At 45.5% G+C, this 23,015-nt stretch overlaps 1 protein-coding gene across 1 annotated transcript in view; it reads left to right on the forward strand.

Moving 5' to 3' along the window:
* Window positions 1-579: 579 nt before the first annotated feature.
* Window positions 580-23,015, forward strand: part of LOC104548036 (vascular endothelial growth factor receptor kdr-like) — a gene marked incomplete at its 3' end in the record, with an annotated part of 104,144 nt that continues 81,708 nt past the window's right edge. Inside the window, exon 1 of the mRNA XM_010193939.1 lies at window positions 580-643. Within this exon, the coding sequence (XP_010192241.1) occupies window positions 580-643 (64 nt within the window). The remainder of the gene's footprint in view (window positions 644-23,015) is intronic.

Genomic DNA, 23,015 nt, shown 5'->3' on the forward strand with positions numbered 1-23,015 from the left:
ATTTGTCCTTCCTCTCGATCTCCGCAGCACCTGCTCCTCCCTGGATAAATACATCTAAGAGGAGGCTTTTCAGTTCAGCCACCTTATCCCAAACTCCAGGCAAAGGACTGCTCGGAGCAGCGACTCACTGACTGGAGGAAAACTTTTTTGCCAAACTTTTCTGGTGTGTTGCTCTGCTTTTTAACCCCTTGAGATACTTTGCACCACCCGGGCGGGCTGGGAGCCTTCTCAGACAGAATAACACTCACGCCTACAGGCACCCCATGAATTAGAAAAGCAGGGGGAAAAGAGGAATAAAGTTATTGTGAAAAAAAAAAAGAAAAAGAAAGAAAAAAAAGCCCAAAACCGTGCGCGTCGAGAAGAAAGGAAGGAAAACAAAATCTGCAGTCCAAGGATGAAGCAGTGAATGGAAAGAACAATTTAACTGGAATCAACAAGTGGGAACTTCTGCACGCCTTGTTCTCCCCCTCCCTTCCCGCAGCCTTTCAGAAACTTGTCGCTGGCAAGAAAACTTGTCCCCGTTTGCGGACTTTTCCTCCCCGCGCCTCGCAAGGGATTTAACAGTCACCAGCACCGGCGATGGTCCCCAGGCCGAGCGTCGCCCTGGCAGTCTATGCCCTTCAGGGGCTCCTCCTGATGCACGGTAAGACCCGCGTTCACACGTGGGTTTCTCCTTCGGGCGAGCAACGGAGCGGCGGAGACAGGCGGGCGGCGGAGGGGGTCTGAGGGCCGGCGGTGCCGGCGGTCCCCTCAGGCGAGGGAGCGCCGCGGGCGCTGGGTGGCGCTTTGAGCGGGACGCTAGGTGGCGCTAGGGGACGCGCGGGTTCCTGCTCCTCGGTGCTCCCCCGGGAGCCCTGAGGGGGCTTTTGGGGCCAGAGGGGATTTTGGAGCCCCCGCGGCTCTCCGCGCCCCCCTCGCCGGTCCAAGCGGCTCCGTGGGGTGCAACCGGTGGGCAGGTGCCGCCTTTCTGACTTCCAAACTCATCGACGGTGAGTTTTATGCCTCAAAGAGGTCAAGGACTTCATTAAAAGAGATTTGGAAATTAAGAAAGACGTACCTACAGGAAAAGAAAATCTCCTTGAAGCGCGTTGCACTTAAAGGCCATTATTTTTATTTTCCTGATCCCCTTGAGGTTTCGGTACACAGTTAAAAATAGCAACTTGCAGGCGCTCGCGTCTTTGTGCCTCTCTCCCCCTGACGTGGGAGTGGTGCAACTTGCATTTGATCAGTAACATTTGATCAGAAAAGGCTTCAAAAGCAGGAGCTGTGGTGTGTCCGGGAGCGCGGGGAGGGCATGACGGTATCTTGCTTGCTTCAGGAGGGATCAGCGCTCATGTCAGAGCTGTGTGGGTACAGGCAAACGCCTACCTTCTTTTTGGTATTTCAGTTCTTATTCATGTGGGGTTTCTCCACTGTGTTCCCCTTCTTAGTGCAGATGTTAGGTTCGGTTACTCATCCTCCAGCACTCATTTTTACCCTGCTGCAAACGCACTCTCCCCCTGGAGTTACTCCTGATTTTTGCCAATATCAGAAAAGCCAAGAGGCAGGTTAATGAGATTTCGAAGAGCTTTTCCATCTGCCATATGACTTTTCATTATCTCATTAAGCATAAGGATTTTACTGGATTACCATGCTATTCATTCATGACACTGCAAATTGTGTAAGGGAGATGGTCTGTTATTTACTGGGGAATTCCTTCTGACAGTAATGATGATTTTTTTTGGACAGTGAATGTATTTCACAGCACAAGACTGTTGCTTCTTTAGCATATTATAATCTTTTCATAGCTTAGTATCAAGAGGATAGCTTCTGGAAACACTGTGAAGAATCACTGTCCTTGGTTTTCTTGGATTCATTCAAAGATTTAATATATTCCTTCTGCAGAAAGAAATTGAACAGCAAGCACCGGCCCCAGTGAATTTCACATATTCCCTACAGTACCTTTCCCGCAGTTACCTACAGAATAAATAGCTAAGCCTGAGATTGTGCTCCAAAGAGCTTGTCTAGCTTTTCACCCCCAAAAAACCCTGAAGCAGCAAACTTGACAGGTTAAAAGGAGCCTCTCCACCACAGAACCCTAGCGATCCACGGTAGCAGTGCCCAAGTGAAACCCCACGATGCCGGACGCTGGGACCCACACAATGCGTGGCACCTGATTCAGCGTAGGCAGCTTGGGCAGCCCTTGGAAGATTCCCGTAACGTGCTCCATCTGGCCAACACGTGCGCGAGCAGCTGTGTGCTGTGTTAGTTTGAACATCTGAATAGTCTGGAAAAGTTGCCCGTGGAAGGCGTATTACCAGAAATCCAGTGTGATTTTCACAAAGTCATAAATCACCACAGACTTGCATGGGTCAGAGAGAGAGAATCACAAGTATTTGGCAGAAGGGAGAAACTGTCACTGAGGAGGTAGGTGAAAACCCTGGCTATTGATGTTACCATATTCCAAGGCTGACTTGGGTCCTTACTTATCAGGTTACTTTCCTAGTAATTTTAGTTCTAATAAGTTTGGAATTTGGTCTAAATTCACTTTCCCATCAGTGCCAGGCACAGAGAAGGCGATGCCCACATCCTGCGGCAGAGCAAGGCAGGCAGGCACATCGCTGGCTGTCCATGTAGGCAAAGGCTGATGATGGATTTGGAAGCAGCATTATGGATGCCAGACCTTTGTCAATCATTAGAAAAGACAACGGGTTAGCACAGTCTCTGTGTGCCTTAATTAGGCTGGAAGCCAAACCAAAAGAGGTCCAGGAAGTTGGAGGATAGCACTGCTGTTACTGAGGTATTTACTCCTGAGCCACCTTTTCCTCAAAGTTCATCTCCAGCAACGAATTCAATGAAACTTTGACCTGCCGAGGCATAAGAGGCACAGATCTATTCTGCAGGTTGTAGGTTAAAACTTGTCTGAGATCTCTGTGGTCAAAATTAGGCAGAGTTGTGCCAAAGAAGCTGACTCTGATTCAAATCCAAACAATTTAATCTGCAATGCAGACAGAGGATTTAACAACTGTGAAAGACATTGAGCACCTGAGGTGCTGAGTGAGGGCAGAGCAGCTGCCCAGCCCAGCGATACCTCCTTGGCCAGGACTTCCCAGGTGCCTAGGTGAAAGGAAACCATCTCAGCTCATACCAGCAGTGCAGATGCCAACAGCTGGCACACGCTGTAGGTATGGAGTTAAAAAAACAATCTGCAAAGAATTTTTGACACTGGCAATACCTTCTATCTTGTATCTACGTCCTGCCTGATCTCTTTGAAATTAAAGCAAGTTTGAAATTGATTTCTTTTCCTTTCAATTTTGCAATCTCTTCTACAAATAGAATCTATTAGGACAGGCAATTTAGCTCATTAAAATATACATTTCATTTACACCACACACCAGTAGCTAAGCCAAAATCTTCAGGGAGCTCAGACGACTCCTGGTTTGCCGATGCTCACTGCACGTTGCCGGGAAGACTGTGGGTCTTCAAAACGCCGCTTTTGCCTTTCCTGAGGCACTCAGTGCTGGAAAGTTGGGGACTGGATAGCTGACAATATGGGCTGCCGCTCAGCTCTAGTAAACCAAAAATGTGTCTCTTAATTGGTGTTATTCCTAAACATTTGCTTTACTGTGGGAAAATGTTATAAAAAGCAGAGAAGACTTTTTTAAAGATTGTGATATATGAGCCTCCTGCCACATTCAAACCAACTGGAAATCTCTTTACACTAATTCATCCATTTAAGGCTAGGAAAAAAATGTGAAGTATTTCTGAATACTCCCTGAACTTCTAAAAACCAGCATGGTACCCAAAAGAATACTGAGAACACAAACCAGATTGATTGTTGAAAGTTTCTGTTATAAGAACTTAAAATATTTTCCTTTAAAATTTTAAAAAAGATCTGTATGTGCACATTTCCCCATTGGTCTGCAACAGGGTACACTCAAGTTATCGCTGTCCTCTCATAAATTCTCTTAATTGTTCATTTTATGATGAAGTATTTGTTCAAAGCAATAGCACAATCTACTTTAGTTTGAAGTAATATATCAAGTTGGGCTGAATATATAATATTTTTGTTGCTAATAGGTTTATGCACAAGGGTAAAATGTTTCCAACCACAACAGGAGATTTCTTAGGTGCAGTCAGTGGTAGGTAGTCTGTGGTTTTTTGTAAGTTTTTCCACCAAATTGCCAGCACAGTTTGAAGAAGGGTGAAAAATCTGCCTTATGCTGTATGCATTCAGAGATTAAATTCATCTTTTGCTTCCAAAGTCATTTGCAAAGTGTACGCAGCAAGGGTCACTTGATCATCAGCAAAGGATGGGATGAACAAAGAAGCTGCTTTCAGTTTACACTGCAAAACAGCTTCTGGGGCAGCCACAGCAACCTGCATTTTTTAAAACTACACAGGAAATTTCCAGAAGGCAGCTTTTGACTTTCAAAGTCAGTCTGAGAAGGACACTGAAGCTTAGCCCTACCGAGGTTCACTTTGATATTTCCTCTCATCAGCCTTGCTCCATGTTCCCTTTTTTCTCTAAAATGTCTGATGTCAGCCCGATGTCACTGAAATGGGAATTGTGAGTGGAAGTAATTAAAAGATGTTTGGAACATCTAAACAACAGCTAGGAACAAAATATGTCTGTCCCTAGCGTTTTCCTTCAGAAACCAGCTCAGATGGCTGACGAGACACGAAGGCTTCTGGGTGCCGATCACAGCATTCCTGTTCCTTCAGTTCTCACCTTTGGGCACAGCAGCTAGCGCTACGCAGTCACAGCCACCGAAAAATCTGGCTACCTAAATAAACTGGCATAAAATGTGTGTAGTAGAGAACTGATCTCCTCCCCAAACTAGGCACTTCTTTACATTTTCTTTTTAAGGCCACAGAGAAAATAGTAGAAGCTGCCAGAACCAACCGGCCAAGGTTATTATCTGGAAATGGCATTTAATATAAGCTCATGCTTGAAGCTTGCCCCAGGGAGCAGAGCTTTAGCAGCAGAGAGTTTGCAATCATCAGAAGCAAGGCAAGATTAGAACAAATCACATGAAGCAAGATTTTCAGTATGAGAGGTGTGACCTTAGGGACTTGTCCATGAGCCACTCTCCTCAGGTGGGGAAGGAGGACGGTTCAGGGAAGGTGGGAAGTCTGATTTCATGGGACTGTGATGAGCAAAGCTGACAGCTGCCCGTTTTGTCCCAATTCATCGCTGACTGAGCGCTGAGTGCACTCGAGTGGGGAACCCCAGCTCACTTGAAACCAGGTATTAACATAAATTCAGAGCTGAACAAGGCAAATCTTGTGACTGATTTTACAAGCTGATCAAATATCCCACATTCGCCGATAACCAGAATATGAACAGGGAAGGAATCTCTTGGGTCAAATGTTGTTAACTTTTGTATTAGGCTGTGGCTAACAGTGTCATACAGCTGTGCACTCTGATGGAGAGTGAGTAACTGTGCACCAGTTTATGACGGGTAGAGAGTAAATCTGTGGGGCTACTTTGTGAGGCAGTCCAATACTCTCATCTCCAAGTCATTGGATTAGTCTGTCTTTACAGCACATACTTTTTGTCCCCACTACATCCTACGTCCCTCTCCTGCTCTCCCCCGCTTTCCTGGATGTCTCCTAAACTCCCCTCAGGGCTCAGGATTCCTTGAATTTTTACAGTAGAAAAAGCCAAGAGGAATTTCTCAGCCCTTCCATAATACGGGTCTGCACAATCTCTCTTTGCTGTACCAAAATGAATTTTGCCTTTACAATCGTGCCTGGTGCAGAGATTTAGGCTAGCCAAAGTGGGATTGCCTGAGACCTACAGCAGAATCTCTTGTTTTCCTCAAGCAGATGCACTAAGCCTTCCTACTGTACTGAATTTCATAAGAAGCCATTTTTGCAAGCCTTCCCCCCAATATCTAGCAATGCAGAAGGAGTCACAGGTAGTGTGTGGTGTGCATGTAATCAGTGATCAGGGCTTTTGTTGGGGCTCTGGGCTGTAAAGCTTTTAGAACTCTCAAGTCCTTGAAGTTACTGAGCAAGAAAGCAAGCACCTCATCTAACCCTTCAAATGATGAAAGGCTGAACAACCTGGCTTTCCTTTGTGCCCTGCAGGGAATGGCAAAAGCATATGGTCCCCATGATTTCAAAATTCATCCAAAAACTAAGCTCAGGCCCAGAATGTAAAGGAAATATATGGACTAGCCATCTATTTTCAGATCGCTTGCCTTTGTCTTCTGCATTTCCACATAGGTTTCCTTAGATCTTCCTGTGTTATTCTGAACTGTGGGAACGTGATTGCCAAGGAAGCAGAGAGGGGAGTTTTCAGCCGTGCTGGGATTGTTCTTGATTTGAGGGTCAAGGAAGCTTGACCTAGTCATTACCTGTTCCATTTTTTACAAAATCCCCATGAATCTAAAACACCTCAGCCAAAATGTGTGCTTCCTTAGAGCCCGCAGCTCAGAAGTTGCACACCTTAAATTCTTCCTTACAGAGACAGTAAGGTCAGTTTGCAGGAAAAGCACCAACCACCATGGGGCTACTTTGCCTGTTCCTCTATAGCTGTGAGTAAATCGGGGCTGCTCACAGGGATGCTCCACACAAATACATAAAAAGCAGCTATTCTTTAGGGCATTCATCCTGTTTGCCATTAACTCATATCTCATTAACTGAAATCAGTGCTGAATACAATGATTTAGGAGTTAAAGCAATTTCCCCCCTGTCCCCAGAAGCCTGCAGTGGCTGATGCGAGCCTGGGGCCTCCCAGAATCCCAGTCCTGATCCTCAACTCCCTCACAGCTACTGGGAAGGGCTCACTTTGGCCCTTTGTAGCCATAGGCATCATCCCTGAAAGCTGATGTTGAGCCTGGACCCCAGCTTTTGGGTTGGGCTGCACAGGAGCCCATGTTTCAGACTTTTAACGTCCAGATGCCTACTCCGGTGTGTCCTCCAGGAGTTACAAAATGTGTTTTTCACCTCTGCCCAAAGCCAGCTCCCCGAGGTGCCGTACCACATGCCCACACAGTAGCATTCGGAAACCCTTCTTGTGGGCAATCCTAATTACAGAACGCGCTCATGCAGGAAATGGCTGTTGGAAGAGATTGCCCAGAACCCATAACAGGAAGGCGCATTTGAAAGGAGGGAAGCAAAGCACTATGGATTATCAGTCGCAAAAATAAACCCCCCAGGTGCCGTGTTGTCCAGCACTAGGTCGCTGGCTGCGTCCCCCACCTCCACTTAGGGAAGGGCACACACTCCATTCACTGCTGATTCATTCCTTAATTAACACTATCATTGCTAATTTGCAAAGATAGGGGAAAGGACTTCATGAGCATCCACTGCTTACAAGCACAGGACCCACTTTGCTCCTTAACCCATGAGGAATATCAGAAGAAATACTAATGCAGTGCCCAGGCGTGGGGAGAAATGCTTTTCACAGATCTCCTTCTGGATGTATATAAAGCACAGACGCATCAGCTCGTGCTGCATGACACAGCAGGACGGCAAACAGCAAATCTGGCTAGTTAGAAGGGTTTGTACTGTTACAATTAAAGGATGATTCAAGTGACTCTAAACAATGATGTCACCCCAAGAACCTTTTAAACACAATTTCAGCTATTACATGGTGTGAAGCAGAGAGAATCGCCTGACCTTTTGGCCTGCCACTTTTTTTTCTCCTCTACAAATGGATGATGTCTGGGTTATTCTCATTTCATGTTAATGCACTTGGGACAAGCCTTCCTCTCACTTACACAGGTTTAATGCTGCAGCTTGGCTGAAGACAACAGCCTGTGTTTGAATTTGCCTTTGTGTGACTGAGAACAGTTATTTTATTATGGTCATTTATGCATTTTGTGGTAGAATCTGACTGAGAAAAGAGCTGACTGAAAGCTGCTCTCTCACTGCATGTTATATGAAGGTAGAGATTTTACTGATCTTGCTGGAAAATCCCGGTTTGTCTTGGATGTGAAAATCCACTGTGAGAAAGTGAAGTAACCTGCTTACTTTCCTACGGTGAAGGAAAACCAGTGTGTGGCCCCTGCACCGAGCCCTCAGCAACGTCCAGTTGTGTGAGGCAGCACAACAACCCCTACCGAGATTCTTCAACCAGCGCACACTCTCACTTCACATTTATTTTGGCTTTACAGATCCCATTCTGTTAAGCCTGCTGGAGGCTCTCATGCTTAAAACAACTTTCCTTCAGTCTTGGCAAATTTTCTGTTGAGTAAGGACGGAGTAACTAAGGCTAAGAGCTGAGCTAAGGCAAGAGAACAGGGTTTGGCCCAATAGGAATTACCAGGGAGAATAATTAATCCCCAAAATCCTACGTCAGCATGAAGAGAGCAGGGCAGGCAGTGGGGAGGGATTCCCTGGGGCAGAGCCTCCCCTGGCCGCCATCTCGGTGCAGTTGGCCCATCTGACTTTGAAAGAGCCCTGTGTTTCTCACAGCTCATCATCCCACTCTGTGATGACTTTGCCAAATATAATGATACCCTGGGTCTCTGGGAAAGTAAGGCCCAGTTGTTACCATGAAGCTGCTAATGATCCTGTTAACAGTTTTATTACTTAATCCACTGATACATCAGGTTCTGACTTTGTCCAGAACGGAGATAAGCCAAGTCTTTGGCATGATGTATTTACAGGGTTGGAATTGCTCCGAGGGTTTCTAGGCTGTGCTCACATTGGAGTCTTTTCTCATGGCTTTTCCACCAAGTTAAATAAACATGGGCAGCTTCATTCTCTGGATCAACTGAGGCAATATCACCCTGCCCTAATGAAGGAAAATTGCAGACAAAAGCCCCAGCATGACACCACTCCTGAGATGGAGGAACTGTCTGGGCATGGTGAATGCAGGATGACAGCAGGGTGCTGAGCAGGGCATGTCCAAGGTTCCCCCCATCATTACATTTGAAGGAGGGTGAATACACGGCTGATTTCTTCTTAGTATTCTGGAGACATGGGATTATTTGGGAATACTGTCTGTATTTGAGAATACAGACTTTTCAACTAGAACGACCGGTAGAGTTGTTTTTTATGTACTATGGCTTCTAGCAGAAGAGAATTGCTAGATTAGAAAGACTCCTAAAATAAATTTGGGGTTTCACAATATATTAATTGGAGTGTGATCTTTATACCAAGTATAAAAATATTTGGTGTAAATTAGCCCTGTACTTTGCCTTTTATAGTTGATGTCTACTTTGCATTTGAAATACAATGTTCAAATCTATATGGTGAAATGCCACTACTGACTTAATAAATCATGAAGTAGTGTGCTTCTGGTTACTGAAGTTGGTCTCTATTGAATTTTGTGCATAACTATGGTTGCTATATTGTTATTAAAAATAAATTACTAATCTTCTTTTCCTAATGTACTACCCCGCATGTCAGAGCTGGTACACAATATCATCTAGAGCAGGCAGCCACAACCAGGCACTACAACATCCCCCAGGTCTGCAAGCACAGACTGATGCTCCCAGGAGAAAGGCTCTCCTTTTCCCACCCCAACAAAATGTGCACAATTTGTTTTAACATTCTTCAGGACGGTATCTTCAGCTTTCTAGAGAGTTTCTGGCAGAAGGACAAAAGAAGAGGAAAGGAGACCGTTTTGTCTAGGTATAAATCTCAGGTTTCATTTGCCAAACCTGGCCTGCACTTCGGGAAAAGGAGGGCAGGAAAGCTGAAAATTCTGTGCTTGAAGTGGGATTAGTGGAAAAGCGAAAACTGAGCCAGTTTTGATTGCCATGGAGTAGAGTCTGCGTAGCTACTGTTCAAGGCCGTTTGCTCTTCCACTGCACAATGCCACAATATCACTGTCCTTTAAAACATTAATGTAGACTTTTCAGTGCTACAGGGATTTGTGCCTGGCATCGAGCAATGCAACTGTGACATTCTGCCTTTCTGTATGCGTATGCCTGGGACATCCCTCAGTCTGACCACTTGACCTAAAAATTTTGATCTCAATAGCTTCCTTATTTAACTGAAATTTTTATATTAAAAATTTGTTTTCAAAATAGTTTACATTAAAAAGATAAAGGTGTCTTTCAGAAACAGGCAGCTAGTGCTTGGGAAAACAGGAATAATAATAAACAGGATTGGACTGGATGATCTTTTGAGGTCCCTTCCAATCCCTAACGTTCTGTGATTCTGTGAATAATCATTGGCTGCTGATTCTTTAATTCCCAGAGTGACCAATATATCTGGTCGTGTCTTGTGTCACCGTGTGCAGTCTCCTTAAATTTAGAGCTAGGCAAAAAAGAGAGACAGTAAAAGGGGTTAAAGAGCATCATTAGGAGAGCCCAGAACAGCCTAATTCCTTTAGTCATCTTTCCTGGTTTAAAATCTTCCTGCTTATCTCAGTTCTGGTCTTGACATCTGCTAAGGTGAAAGCAAAGTGGTGGCACTTGGGTGTGGTGGGAGGCAAGGAGGGTATCTCACACCCTGATCTCACAGTGTATCCCATAAAGGATGGGAGGTAAGGAGGGTATCTCACACACCGATCTTCTCGCAGTGTATACGATAAAGGAGTTGAGAGGAATTCTCAGCATACACAGGGCAAAGGTCTCTTTCTTCTGCTTTTTCATTTAATGGTCCTTTAGTGTGCATTGTACTGCTGGCCTTTGAAAGGCTGCCTTTTTGTTTTGATTCTATATTGTTCTAAGTTAAATAGTAGGAAAAGAGAAATCTCTGCCACCATAACATTCTCTTATAGGTCTATTCATTATAGATCCCAAGAGGAAACTGAGAGTTTCCCTGGACAATGGTCTGATATACAAACGAGCATACATTAACTTTCTGTGGTTGTATAGTTCATTTTGCCTGTGTTTCCTTTACATTCTTAGGAACGTGGATTCAGGTATAATTTGGTTTGATGTCTTCCTCTGCCTTGAACCGCTGTCTTGTTAGACACGCTGCACATCAAGCAGCCTCTGCAGCACAGGCCTGAGGTGGAACTGCTTCAGGCGATGTGATGCTGCCTTGAGGGGTGCTTTTGGAATAAGCAGGAGAGGCAGGAGCGGAGGAGACGGGGCCACGGTTGTGGGGTTTCAGCTGAACCTGGGGATGGGTGCTAGGGCAGGTGCTGGCCAGATGCCATGCTCCAAACCAACACAGATACCAGGTGGGTTGGACAGAAGCCATGATGTTGAAGTAACTCAACTTTAGTCCCATCCTTTGACAAACGCCTTAGGGAGCTCACTTGGGGCACATCTGCAACAGCTCTGGCAACACTAACTCCAGAACGGGGGCTGCAGCAGAGTACGACACAGGAACACCCAGAATCTCCAGATGCGAAATGGCTGATGCAATCACACCTGTGCTCTCTGCACTGATGAGCGTGGACACTTCGCTCAGTTGCTGCATGAAGTGCAGTTTGCAGGTACCCACTCAGACCTCCAGCGGTTTGGGTATTTTGACACTGCGTTCCTCTGTGCAGCACAGGTGAGCTCTCTGCGTCTGGGCCCCCGCTCTTCTGGAAACCAGAGAGATCACCGCTTTACTTCCTGCAGGGACGGGGCAATAAATGCTTTGAAGGGAAAAGCAGCTCAGGAACTGATTTACTTCACCTTTCACTTCCATCACAAGAGAAAAAGCCATTTGAAGCTGCAAGGATATTGAGGCATTTAAGGCTGTAAGGATTAGGACCAGAATACCATGATAGGCTGGGCCTGAACTGTCAGAAATGAATCTCTCCCCTGTCCTCCAGACAGACTTCTATAGAAGTTGGGTTTGGCTGTTGCTCTTTTGCACTGACATGTCGTGCTCTCACTTACTTTGCATGGGAACAGAGCCAAGCAGATGAAAAAGATTAGAGACCAGGTCAGTCATTGTTACCCTGCCCTCTGTAAACAGCTTCGCACAGTCCCAAGAGTGTGAAATGCTGCCCGTCCCATCCAAAAGGTGTGTCTACCACACCCCTCCCTGCTCAGGCGGCTTGCAGAGCCTGCTCACACATCCTGGGTACCACCAGGTGCCTGGCGGGGCTCCACAGGGCTTGCTACAGTTTTTCTTGAATTTCTTGTAACGACAGTACCTTTTAATGCACACATATGCAGTAGGTTGCTCATTTCCTCGGAGTAGTGAAGCACAAACACACACACACACATACTCATGCATGCATAAGTGCAAATGGATGCGGTGTCACTCCAATTGCAACTCTATTCCAAAAAGCCTCTTGGTTTTCATTCTGACTGTGTCTTCTGGCACAGAGAAATCTGCAAAGCTAATTTTCAGCTCCTGTCTAATGGATTCCCCTGCTGAGTGTCTTTTACAGTTAAAGGATTCCAGATTGAGAGTTTGTTCTTGTCTCCCCTGAGCACATCCATGTTGGAGGTACTTCTTGGAGAGCTGGTTAATGAGCCTGGAGTGTAACTGAGTGCTTGTGCTGCTGCTCAGGAGGATTTTCCCATCCTCCTTGGAGGAAGGTAGCCCTCACACCCTTATAGCCCATTTGTTTTCTTACTGCTTCCACTCCAGTAGAAATAAGGTGATTATAGGTACCAGACTGCACAAAGGAGTATTGCATTTATCAAAGCTGAGAAGCAAAAGGAGAAACCCCCTCGCTAGGAGCTCACTTGTTCTGGAACTTGTACATTTCTGGGGAGGAGGAAAGCGCTGCATTTCAGCAGCATGCAGCAAGTGTCCAAAATCCGCTGCTGCATTCCATTCCTTTCCCCAGGGCCACTCTCAGAGGAGAGAGCCCTGCCGTCCATGCCACATACTCACTAATGCCAGCTCCTTCCAGCTCCTGAGGAAACCCGAGAGCCTTTTCCTGAACGATCCTGCAGCTCGGCACAGAACTGGGAGCCAATTTACTCGAGCTCCAATTCCTGCCATGCTGCAGGCTCCCTGTATGACCTGAAGTAAGATACTTATCTTACCCGTCTTCAGCTTCCAGCAGTATATAACAGCAATTACTTACCAACCTCACAAACACGTTGCAAGGTTAAATCCTTTGTAAGCCAGCTTGCAACTAATCTCAGAAATGCAGACTGTTGTTGTTATTACCACCATTTTGGCACACTCCTCTCTGAGGCATGGATGTCTGGCTATGACATCTGCACCTACCCAAACCTACAGCTGCGGTTTACGTATCAGTTTCCACAGAAAGGTTTCTCAGTTTTGGACACAGTACATTGGACCTTCACCCCCAGAGTCCTTTAGAGGGTGGGCACAGCCATGCAGAAAACAAAATATGAACAGCACACACACATACAAGCAGGACAACTCATTTCATGCATCTTCTCTTCTCATACCTGGATACCAAACCTCTAATGCCTATTTTAGTATTTGTTAAGATTTCGTCTTGAGGAAGGGTGGGAAGAAGGACAAAAAGAGACATTGTTTCTCTTTGGAAAGCATTTTGCCAGGCAGATCTTTAAGTATTTACTTGAAGTACACATTTCTGTCTCCAGCTGGTACAAAGACATCTCTGCTGGGGCATCATGGTAGGACAGAAGCCAACAGCACAAAAGGAGCCCAGGGGGGTCTGCGTGGGACCTGGGCACGGTGCAGGGTTAGGATTAGGACCAGGGTTGAGGTTAGGATTAGGGTCAGGAGAAGCTGGTGAGGGGGAAGTCTGCCTCACACAGTGACTGTCACAGATGCCTCTCAGTGCCGAAAGACCAGGGAACAGATGAGTTTAAGGATGGGATTATGGATGATGGTTGTCATGAATTCCTCACTTACCCTGTAGCAAAGTACGTTTGTGAAGCCAGCCCAAAACTGCCAAAAACTCAGCACTCATTCAACCACTGCTTTGGATATACCTGACCAAGAGTCTGCCTCTTGTCATGTGTAGTTAATAAGTCTAAAAAAGATCAAATTATTGAAGAGGTAGAAAGTTGATCTTTACCTCCAGGCTAAGCTAGAATTACAATTGCTTGATCTTCCACCGAGTGGTTTCTCTCCCTTAAAAGAGAACAGCATAAATGAGTTTTCACTGGAATATGCTGTCCTGGCATTTTAATTAAGATGAAAATACATAGGTAAAACAAAATACCCGGGCATTATCAGCTTTCATGGCTATTATTCTATTTGTCAGCTAGGGCAATCCATTTGCTGTGTGAACTGCACTGCTAAGGGTATGGTATCTTTGTGCTCAAGAGCAACATATTCCCAAGCATGTTGTCTTTGGCATGGCCAGTATTTTATCTGCCAGAGCCAACATTAATGAAAAATTCCTGAAAAATTCCACATTTCAACACAGCAATACTCTGATGGGAATAACAATCTTTTCTGACCTCGTTCAAAAGCAGATACCAGGCAGGATACAAATAGGAGGTATTCCTGACCCCTCCTACCTAGGATTTTGGGTACGTGGTGCTAAGTTTGAGGTGCGTGCCTGCCTTTAGAAGTGATACCACCGCTGCCAGGTTGTGTACGCCCCACAGTACCTGCATCCAAAATCAGCATTTCTCAGAATAGCCGTGCCTGCAGTCAGAAATGCTGGGTCGGTGAAACTAGGAACTGCCTTCTAGTTTTGTTGCACAATGGCATCATCTCTTTGAAACAGTCTCAGTGATGCAGCAACTTTATAATGAGAACATGCCTGTACAAAAGTGGGTTTCCTCTTCTGGATCAATGCTGGTGAAGTCATGACTCTTTGTGATCCATTCCAGTCGGCATTAGCCCAGATGATTTGTGATATATGGGCTCATCTCATTGCATCAGACAGTATGGAGAACTAAAGTCAAACAACTAAAGTTGAGAAATATAAGTCCAGTCATGAATAAGATGGCCTTAAATCACTGTCACTGACTGCAAGTTAACAGTGCGGGGAAATGGAGTGTAGGTCACTTAACAAGTGGAGAAATAAGTGAGCTTGTCAACAAAGAAACTCCATGTAAAGGGCCTCTCCACACACTGTCCTACAACAGAAACCTGTGCTTCAGTCTGCACTTTGTGGACAAGAACACAGAGGGCAAAGGAAAATCAAGACTTACAACTAGCAGGCATCTGAAGGTGGCTATTACACTGCACACACATCCACACCTGCCAAGAGGCAGGGTAAGCAGCGTCATTTATTCCCCCATGTTGTCAGGGTCTGTGATAGCGTTGTCTGCTATCAGCAGCTGTCTGCCATGCCCTAGAGACAGGAGAGAGCCTGACAGCACACAGATAAGAGCAGGTGCTAATTTGATGCCGTGGTCTAGCACATAGACACAACACTGTGTAAACTCTCCAGTTTCAGCCCCTGGAAGATCCTCTTGCCAAGTTCTCCCCTCCTTTGGAGACTTTAAACGGCAGTGAGAGCACACTGCGTTCCTCCTGTGCAGACAAGATCTTTGATGTGCTCACGCTCCGAGCTGCTGCCTTTATTTCAGTTGTAAAGGGGATGCAAAGGGAGGGACAGGTTCTTGCCAATCACAGACTCGCCTAAATATTGATCTCTTTTAGGAACAGTTTAGTATCTGGAATTAGACCAGGCTTGATTCTGATGAGAGACATCAAGCACAATATACATGAATCATGGACAGCACATCTGGCATTGCCTGTGTGCTGTAGGAATATAAATAAAAGAGGCAGTAAACTCCAGCTGGTGAGTTCTTTGTACTGTAACAAGGCTGTCAGCTTTCTAATATCACCACCCAGAGAGAAGAGGGTGCCATGAATCACTTGAGGCTGCTCTGTGGTCCCCCATGTTGGCATGTGTCTTTCTTTTTGCATGAGAGGACTCAAAAGTGAAGGATCATGAACAGGTTTTTTTGAAAATGATTTGCAAGAGTGCTGAAAAGAGTGGTGGGCCAAGCCAGCAGCACTGCCAATATTTAGAGCGTTTCTCTGACACGATGATATTTTATTTTTGGAAGTATCTGATAGAAACGTTCTTTTCCTGGAAAGATTCCTTCTCCTGCCTGCCTCCCCCGCCTCCCTCACACCGCTGGTGCCAATATTTCTGTTGCAACTTCCTTGCTCCCAGCCGTTTCCTACTATAGACTTGTCTCCCCTCTCTCCCAGAGCTGATGGTCCAGGCTGCACCCTGCATTGTTCTGCTGGCCCGCAAAGAGGCAAATGTCCCCTCCTACGCAGAGGTACCCGGAGGTGATGGGGATTTTGGTGGGTAACCCTGCAGGCTTCTGTCTATGGAAGGGCACGGGCACTGCAGGATGCCCTGCATCTGCCAGCCCAGGGGGGATATCTCAGGTAGAGATGTGAGCCCTTGGTTTTCTTTTTTTATAGCATGAGCAGGACACATCACGGTGCTGCAAGGCCTGGCAGGTGCAGGGGGCAGATGTCTCACTAAGTACTTTCTGTGTCTCACTCCTTCCCATCCTCTCATCCAAGGGCACCACAGCCCTCAGAATTGGTAGTGCCCATCAGTGCCTTTTACTCCACCGCTCTGCAAACTGCTAACTACAGCCTTTAGTTGGGCGAAATTTGGCACAGAGACATGAACCTTGGAGCTCCGGGTTAAAAAAACTGCAGTGCCCTAAGAGTCATTTTGATCACTTGAAACAAAATCATCATGCAGAGCAGCCATGGAGAAAGACTTATCACATTACTTCCCTGATTAGCCCAGGACACCAATTTTAGGTACTGTAAAAACAGTGGAGGTCAAATTTACTATGGAGGGCAAAGACCAGTGATTCATTTTTCCTTATTCTTTAGAGTCACTTTTCACCTTGAAGAACAAAAGGGCCTAAAGTCAGAGAACATTTGCTCTTGAGTCTTGCCAAAGACTTATTTTTTTAATAAACCATCATTAAAATCTGGGCCCATTGCCTTGACAAAAGAAAAGAATATATTTGTGTATACTTAAGAGACGGGAAAGAGACTGTGAGCCAGGGCTAGTCACAGATAAAGGAATTCCGGACATTATTCCTTGTGCTCCTAGGGGTTGTGACATGGGATTTCCTTTCCAACTGGTAAATAGCCCTACAGTTGTACAACAGGGTGGAGTGGTCACTGGTTTCTTTAAAACATGGAGAGATGAAAGGACATGATGAGAAGAAAGACGGGTGGGCTACATGTGCACCATGAACTCCTGTGAATGCGGTCGAGGGGTGCAAATCCACCAAAGCTTTGCCCTCATAAGCCTCCCGTGGTTTAGAGGTGCTACCAGCTCATCTCTGCTTTGGGAAGAATAGCTCATGTCACAGCGACATAGGTTTAACTCTTAAGATTGAGCCAAAATCTCAGGGCTCATCAGCACCTCATGAGATCCTCCGAGATCTGCAGGAGATAGGTGGGTTTTGGGGGGAACCAGGTTTATCTTGGGGTGCCTCCTGATGTCTCCTGCCTTCTCTCAAAGGCCTCTCACTGCGCACTGTGGGACAGTGGCTGCTTGTCCTGACCTGGGATGGGAATGGAGAGGATGGTGAGGGTGGGACACCTCAGCTGTGAGCTTCAGGAAGAGCCTCACCGTGTTCTGGAACAAGAATCAGACACTTGAGGTCTTTTGTAACTGAGAGCACCTTTGTCTCTTTTGCTGAATCCTGCACAGGATTGGGGTGAGCAGTCTTTTCTTTTAAGAAAACAGAAGAGCTAAAGCTGCAGATTTAATGCTGTTTGCATTTTAAATAGAAAAACATTCAACTTTGTACTTGGATTACTTTTTCTGTTGGACTTTGCATTAAGGACTCACCAAAGTGCACTGATCTTGCAGTGTCGGGGGAAGTCGGGAGTGGGGAGGAACGTGGATCGCTTGATGAGGGAGAAAAGAACATCAAGCTGATTTGATATTTGGATCTGAATACAAATTCAGAATCTGCGGCTGTCCTGAAGGGTCAGCAAAGACTCCAGATCCTAAACCTCATACTTGAAGCAGGGCTTAATGAGAAGGGGAAAGAAGATTTGCATGTTACTGTTCTCCAAATCCTCAGGATTCAGGTCTTCAATAATAAATGTTCATGTAAGGAATCATCAGTGGAACAGATAAATTAGCATATTGCAGAAGTTTGCAAATGGAAGATACCTACATGAGCCACCTTATTGCTTTCTACTGTATTGCTAGACATCTGAATTACAACTCTATAATCCTTCTACTGTGTAACAACACACCTGCAGGTTTATTTTCCCTTTAAACTACAAAGAGATCTCCTGTCAGTATAGGAAGGCACATGATAAAATTGTAAAATTCAGCTTGTAAACGTCATGCAAAGTGGGAAAGTCTGAGAGGCTGAACTGCTGCTCCCAGGGCAGGAGTCAGCTGTGATCTGCTGCTAAGGACCTCGTGCCAGCGGTGAATAAAACGCCCAGGAAAGGACAGAGAGGTTGAAGTCGTAGCTGCATCCAGCCCCTACTGCAACTCATCAGCTCAGGAGGGTCTAAGTCCATACAGGACACAAGGAAGACTCCAACCAAGCTCAGACCTGGAGATTTCTAAGGAAAAATGACAAATTTTCCTTCTTTCTCTTTGACCCCTTCCTAACATCCCATGTTTTTCTGAAAACCAGGGGAAAGAGAAAGTTCCCTTGTTCATTGCAGCAATAAAACAACCCATCTTCTAAAACAACTGTATGGCTGCTCTAAGAAACAACAAAGACAGCTAAATGAATCATGCAGAGGGAATTACTCACCCATACGCATTTTCATGCAGTGAACAGGTCATGCTTAGTGTCGTTAACTCGTGAGCATGCCAGGGTCCGCAGTCCACAACGCTGCCTGTGTGCGTTTGAGGAGATGGGGAGAAAATCAGTTGGTGCTCAGCAATAACATTGGTGTGAATGGGGCCCTGGGATTGCACCCAGACATCAGCACTTCTGCTGTGTGGGCATGGGGCTGTAGGGCAGTCACACGTCAGGAGAGAGTCGTTATACTTGAATGAACTGGATCAGGTTTTCTGAGCCCCGTAACAGACGACTGAACTATGTTTTTTCGATATCCTGGTACAGTCCCATTACATCTCTTAAGATGAACTGTATCTTATAGTTTAGTTTGCAGAAGAGGAAACTGAGGGGAGACCTCATTCATGTTTATAAATATTTAAAGGGTGAGTGTCACGAGGATGGAGCCAGGCTCTTCTCGGTGACAAACAATGATAGGACAAGGGGTAACGGACACAAACTGGAACACAGGAGGTTCCACTGAAATTTGAGAAGAAACTTCTTCTCAGTGAGGGTGACAGAGCACTGGCCCAGGCTGCCCAGAGAGGTTGTGGAGTCTCCTTCTCTGCAGACATTCAAAACCCGCCTGGACGCCTTCCTGTGTAACCTCATCTGGGTGTTCCTGCTCCGGCAGGGGGATTGGACTGGATGAGCTTTTGAGGTCCCTTCCAATCCCTAATGTTCTGTGATTCTGTGATTCTGTGATTCTGTGTGATTTTCATGGCTAAACAAAACTCTTTGAAAAATAAACAAACAGAACCCTTTTAGAAGGATTTTTAGAAAGCTGATCTGATACTTGTTTTAAGGACTTGTAATTTAAAAATAGCTCAAATAAATTAAGAATACCAAAACTGGTCTGCTGTCCTTCTTCCCAGTGACAATGTGAGCACGTGGGAGTTTCCATTTCCTGACAGTGGAAACTGGCCCTTACTTATGGAGCCATTCCCCAGTGCCGTGGTCTCCTTACCCTGGACTGCAAGGTGGAGTCACCCTGGGCTCAGAGGAGCATTCCCACTGGACATGATCATAGCAACACAGCGGCTCTTGTGAAGAAGGCTTGCAGGATCGGTGCTTGACATACAGCTCTTTTTACTCTCAAACAGTAATTATTTTTTTTTCTCCCAAAGCTGCCTACATCCTGTGACCTTGCACTAAAGCCCAAATGAAATGCCTCACAATTTTCCTAAATACTATCTTTATTCTTATGGCTCCTGTATGAACCACTGCTATGCAGTTAATGCTCTGCAGTTGTTTCTGCCCTAAGACCTTTTAGCCAAGGGTTTACAATTTGGCATCTGAGGTCTCAGCCTGAAAACTCATCTTTGTTTTTGTACTCTCCCCAAGAGTCTGTTTTAAATTGATATAAACATTTCAATAGCTTAAGAGGGCAACAAAATGGTCAGCCTCCCTTTCCAGCTGGAAAACAAGCCCGTTTCTTTGAGGCCAAGTATTGCATGTCGTTGGCTGGACTAGCGGCTGCTCTCATCTTGGCTTGGTCATGCAGATCCAGGCATCTGTGTAACCTTATGGCACATCCAGATAAAAACAATAAAACAACACCTTTACTTGACTGTGCAATACTTGCTTTTTCAATGTATCCCTTTCTCTGTACTGGGCATTGCTTCCCCCTCTTCCCACAATGTATGTATCAGGCACAAATACCACCATATTCAGCATGAGACGCTAGGAACCTGTTGATTTTCTTCAGTATGTGGAGAAATCCCTCAGCAACACAGTTCACATCTGCCAGACCAAAATTCATATGCTGTACTAAAAAACCTACTGACTAATCAAGACAAGAGGGAACAGTCTTCTGGAGGAAGCAAGGAAGGACCCCAGCAAATGCTTGCTCTACCTTGATAAGCTGTTTTCTAATTCCACGGTGTCTCAGATCTGGATTTCATTATCGGGATTAGTTCTCTGAAATCTTAGTGCAGCAAATCAGGGCTGTGTGCGTGGATTCAGGATGGGAAGGAACCTTATTAATTTGTCTGCATGCCTTTGCATTATTCTTTCATCTCCCACATTGCTACTCTCCTCCTCCTGACTCCGAATGGTGACATTTTTCTTTCTTGGTGACATCAAGTTTTCACTTTGCTTTCATTCAGTGCTCACTTAAATTTCATGATTCTCTTTTCTCTCAGTCATTTTCACACAGTTCTGTATTTTTTACCAGGGCTCCTGATACCCTGCAAGCAGTAGTCAGGAGAAAGCTCCAAAAACAGGAGCTGCTTTCCTCATTTAATTCCTTTTTGAGTCATATTTGTTGATTTTGTTAAATATTCAGGACAAGAAAGAATCGTATTGTTCAAAGGGCAACTGCACATTTTGTCTGTCTGTAGGAACTGCGGTAAGCTCCTGGGCTGATGAGGTGAGATTTTTAGGAAAATAAAACAGTGGTGTGCTTGTTTCTCCTCTGTTTGAAATCAGTAGTAAAACCAGAACCAGTTAGGGGGTTTATAACAAAACAGCTTTTCATTAGAAAATAACACTGAGGCAAAATTCTGTGCAGAAAGTGGCTGGGTTAGATGCCATTTTCCAGGAAACGTTCTCCAGCCAGGATGGTGTTTCTTGTCTCAACCCTGTGATACCATGACCTAGTCGTGGAGATGCACACGTAGGATGCTGGAGACACCATGTTCCTTGGTGGAATCAAGCCTCTGAATCTGTGCCTCCCGCTACCGGGGGCTGCCCTAAATATCTGGCTATTTTTAGATGAGTCTTTTTCTGTTGCTGCTTTTCATAATAAGAAAAACCTTTGAAGGATTTGTGTTTTGTCCCTATGCACAACAGGAATTAAAATAAATAAATAGATCTTAAATATTTAGACATGAAGAGAGAAGAATTTCCTGCCCAGCTTTGCTAAGCAGCGTAGGTGGCTTTAATGTAAAACGGGTCTGCTCCCGGGTACCAGCAATGTTTTCTTTTCTTGGAACCACCTTTAAAAGCAGGATCCCACAAAGCAAATCTGCTGTTTCCACGGTCACTGTGCAATCATCTCCCCCATGCCATACATCTTTCCTAAATGACGAACCGATCTGCTGCAACCTAACCAACTTGTTAGAGAAAGAACTGCTCTGGCCAAGGGGCTGCAGCAGCATGGAGGATACAGCCCACACTGGGGTAGCAGGGCAGAGGAGACCTTTTAGCATCTGACAACCCTACAAACCCCTCAAAGTAAACCCCAAAATCAGGATCTGGCACTAAAGAAGCCGGTTTAGCTCTGGGCATCACACATGGTGCATCACCACCTGCTGCCCTCCTCTGGGCTTGTGGGCACCAGCAATTGCTTTTCCTCCAAACCTTCGCAGGTCAAGTGAGCTGATCTGGAAACCTGCAGGGAATAGCAGAGGGACTTTTGTCAACAGGCGGCCATGCTATGCAGACTTGATAAATAAGTGCAGTGCTAATTCGAAGCAGATTCCTGCTTTGCCACAAGCAGAATTCCTCCAAACCCTGCCATCAAAAACATTATGTCACAGCTGTGGAGAAGCCTAACAAACAGGGGAGAAGTTGGGGTCACGTCAGGGTAACGGTGCGGTGGAGGCTGTAAGGAAGTGATTGAAGCCCTGCTCCACGGCCTGGTGGAGTTTGTCATTAAGAAGGATTTCACAAATGATTTGCAGACAATTCCCTGGGTCCGGTTGGTACTTTCCAGCTTAATGCAAACCAGTAAGGAAACCAGCTTCCAGACCAAGTTAGGCCAAACTACCCAGGGAGGTTGCAGGCGAGAGATAACATAACGACGCCTGGGGCTGCGGAAATGTAATTGAAACTGGGGTTGTATTTTAAGGAGATCGTTAGGTTCTCTCTCCCCAGCTCCAGCAGTTTTTATCTTGTCTCCTAAAATAGCAACCTCCCACCCTTCAAAACAAACTGAAAAAAAAGGAAAACCTCTTGAGACAGGCACACAGACAAAGCCGACAGAAGTGGAACACAGAGCTGATCGAAAACAGATTCTGGCGTCAAGTCCAAAGTTGGTTTCAGCCCATTTCTTTTTAATGGGTAAACTTAAGAACTGAGAAAACAAAGTAATTACCCACCAAGCAGATTTTACTGCCACTAAGCATTTTCATGTTTCTGACATATATGATCCTTAGGATTTGAGCAAATCCATCTCTGTTTAGCATGGCACATCAATTGAGTTGATCTCGGGAGGCCATGGCTCATTTGCTGCTGAATTTATAGCTCAAAGAAAAACGATAAAACAACGCTAACAGGGGTGGGCTTTTGTTCTGCTTCAATATGACCATCTACCTTCCCTGTTCTGATTTCAACTCCATCCCTCTGGTGGCCTTCCCTTGGCCTGCTCCTCCTGCAGGTCAGTGATTCATCACACAGGAGGACACAGATGTTCTTCACAAAGAAGTATTTCCATGCAAGCTGATTTTTTTCCTAGAAAAGAGGGCTGGGGATGAGGAATGGGATGAGGAAGAGGAATTCACCACTGTGCAAAAGGGCTGAGAATTCCTATTTAGCCCAGTTTCCACCCGAGTTTGTGTGATGCTGCCT

This window comes from Mesitornis unicolor, unplaced genomic scaffold, assembly GCF_000695765.1.
Source record: "Mesitornis unicolor isolate BGI_N332 unplaced genomic scaffold, ASM69576v1 scaffold17131, whole genome shotgun sequence".
Lineage (NCBI taxonomy): Eukaryota > Metazoa > Chordata > Aves > Mesitornithiformes > Mesitornithidae > Mesitornis > Mesitornis unicolor.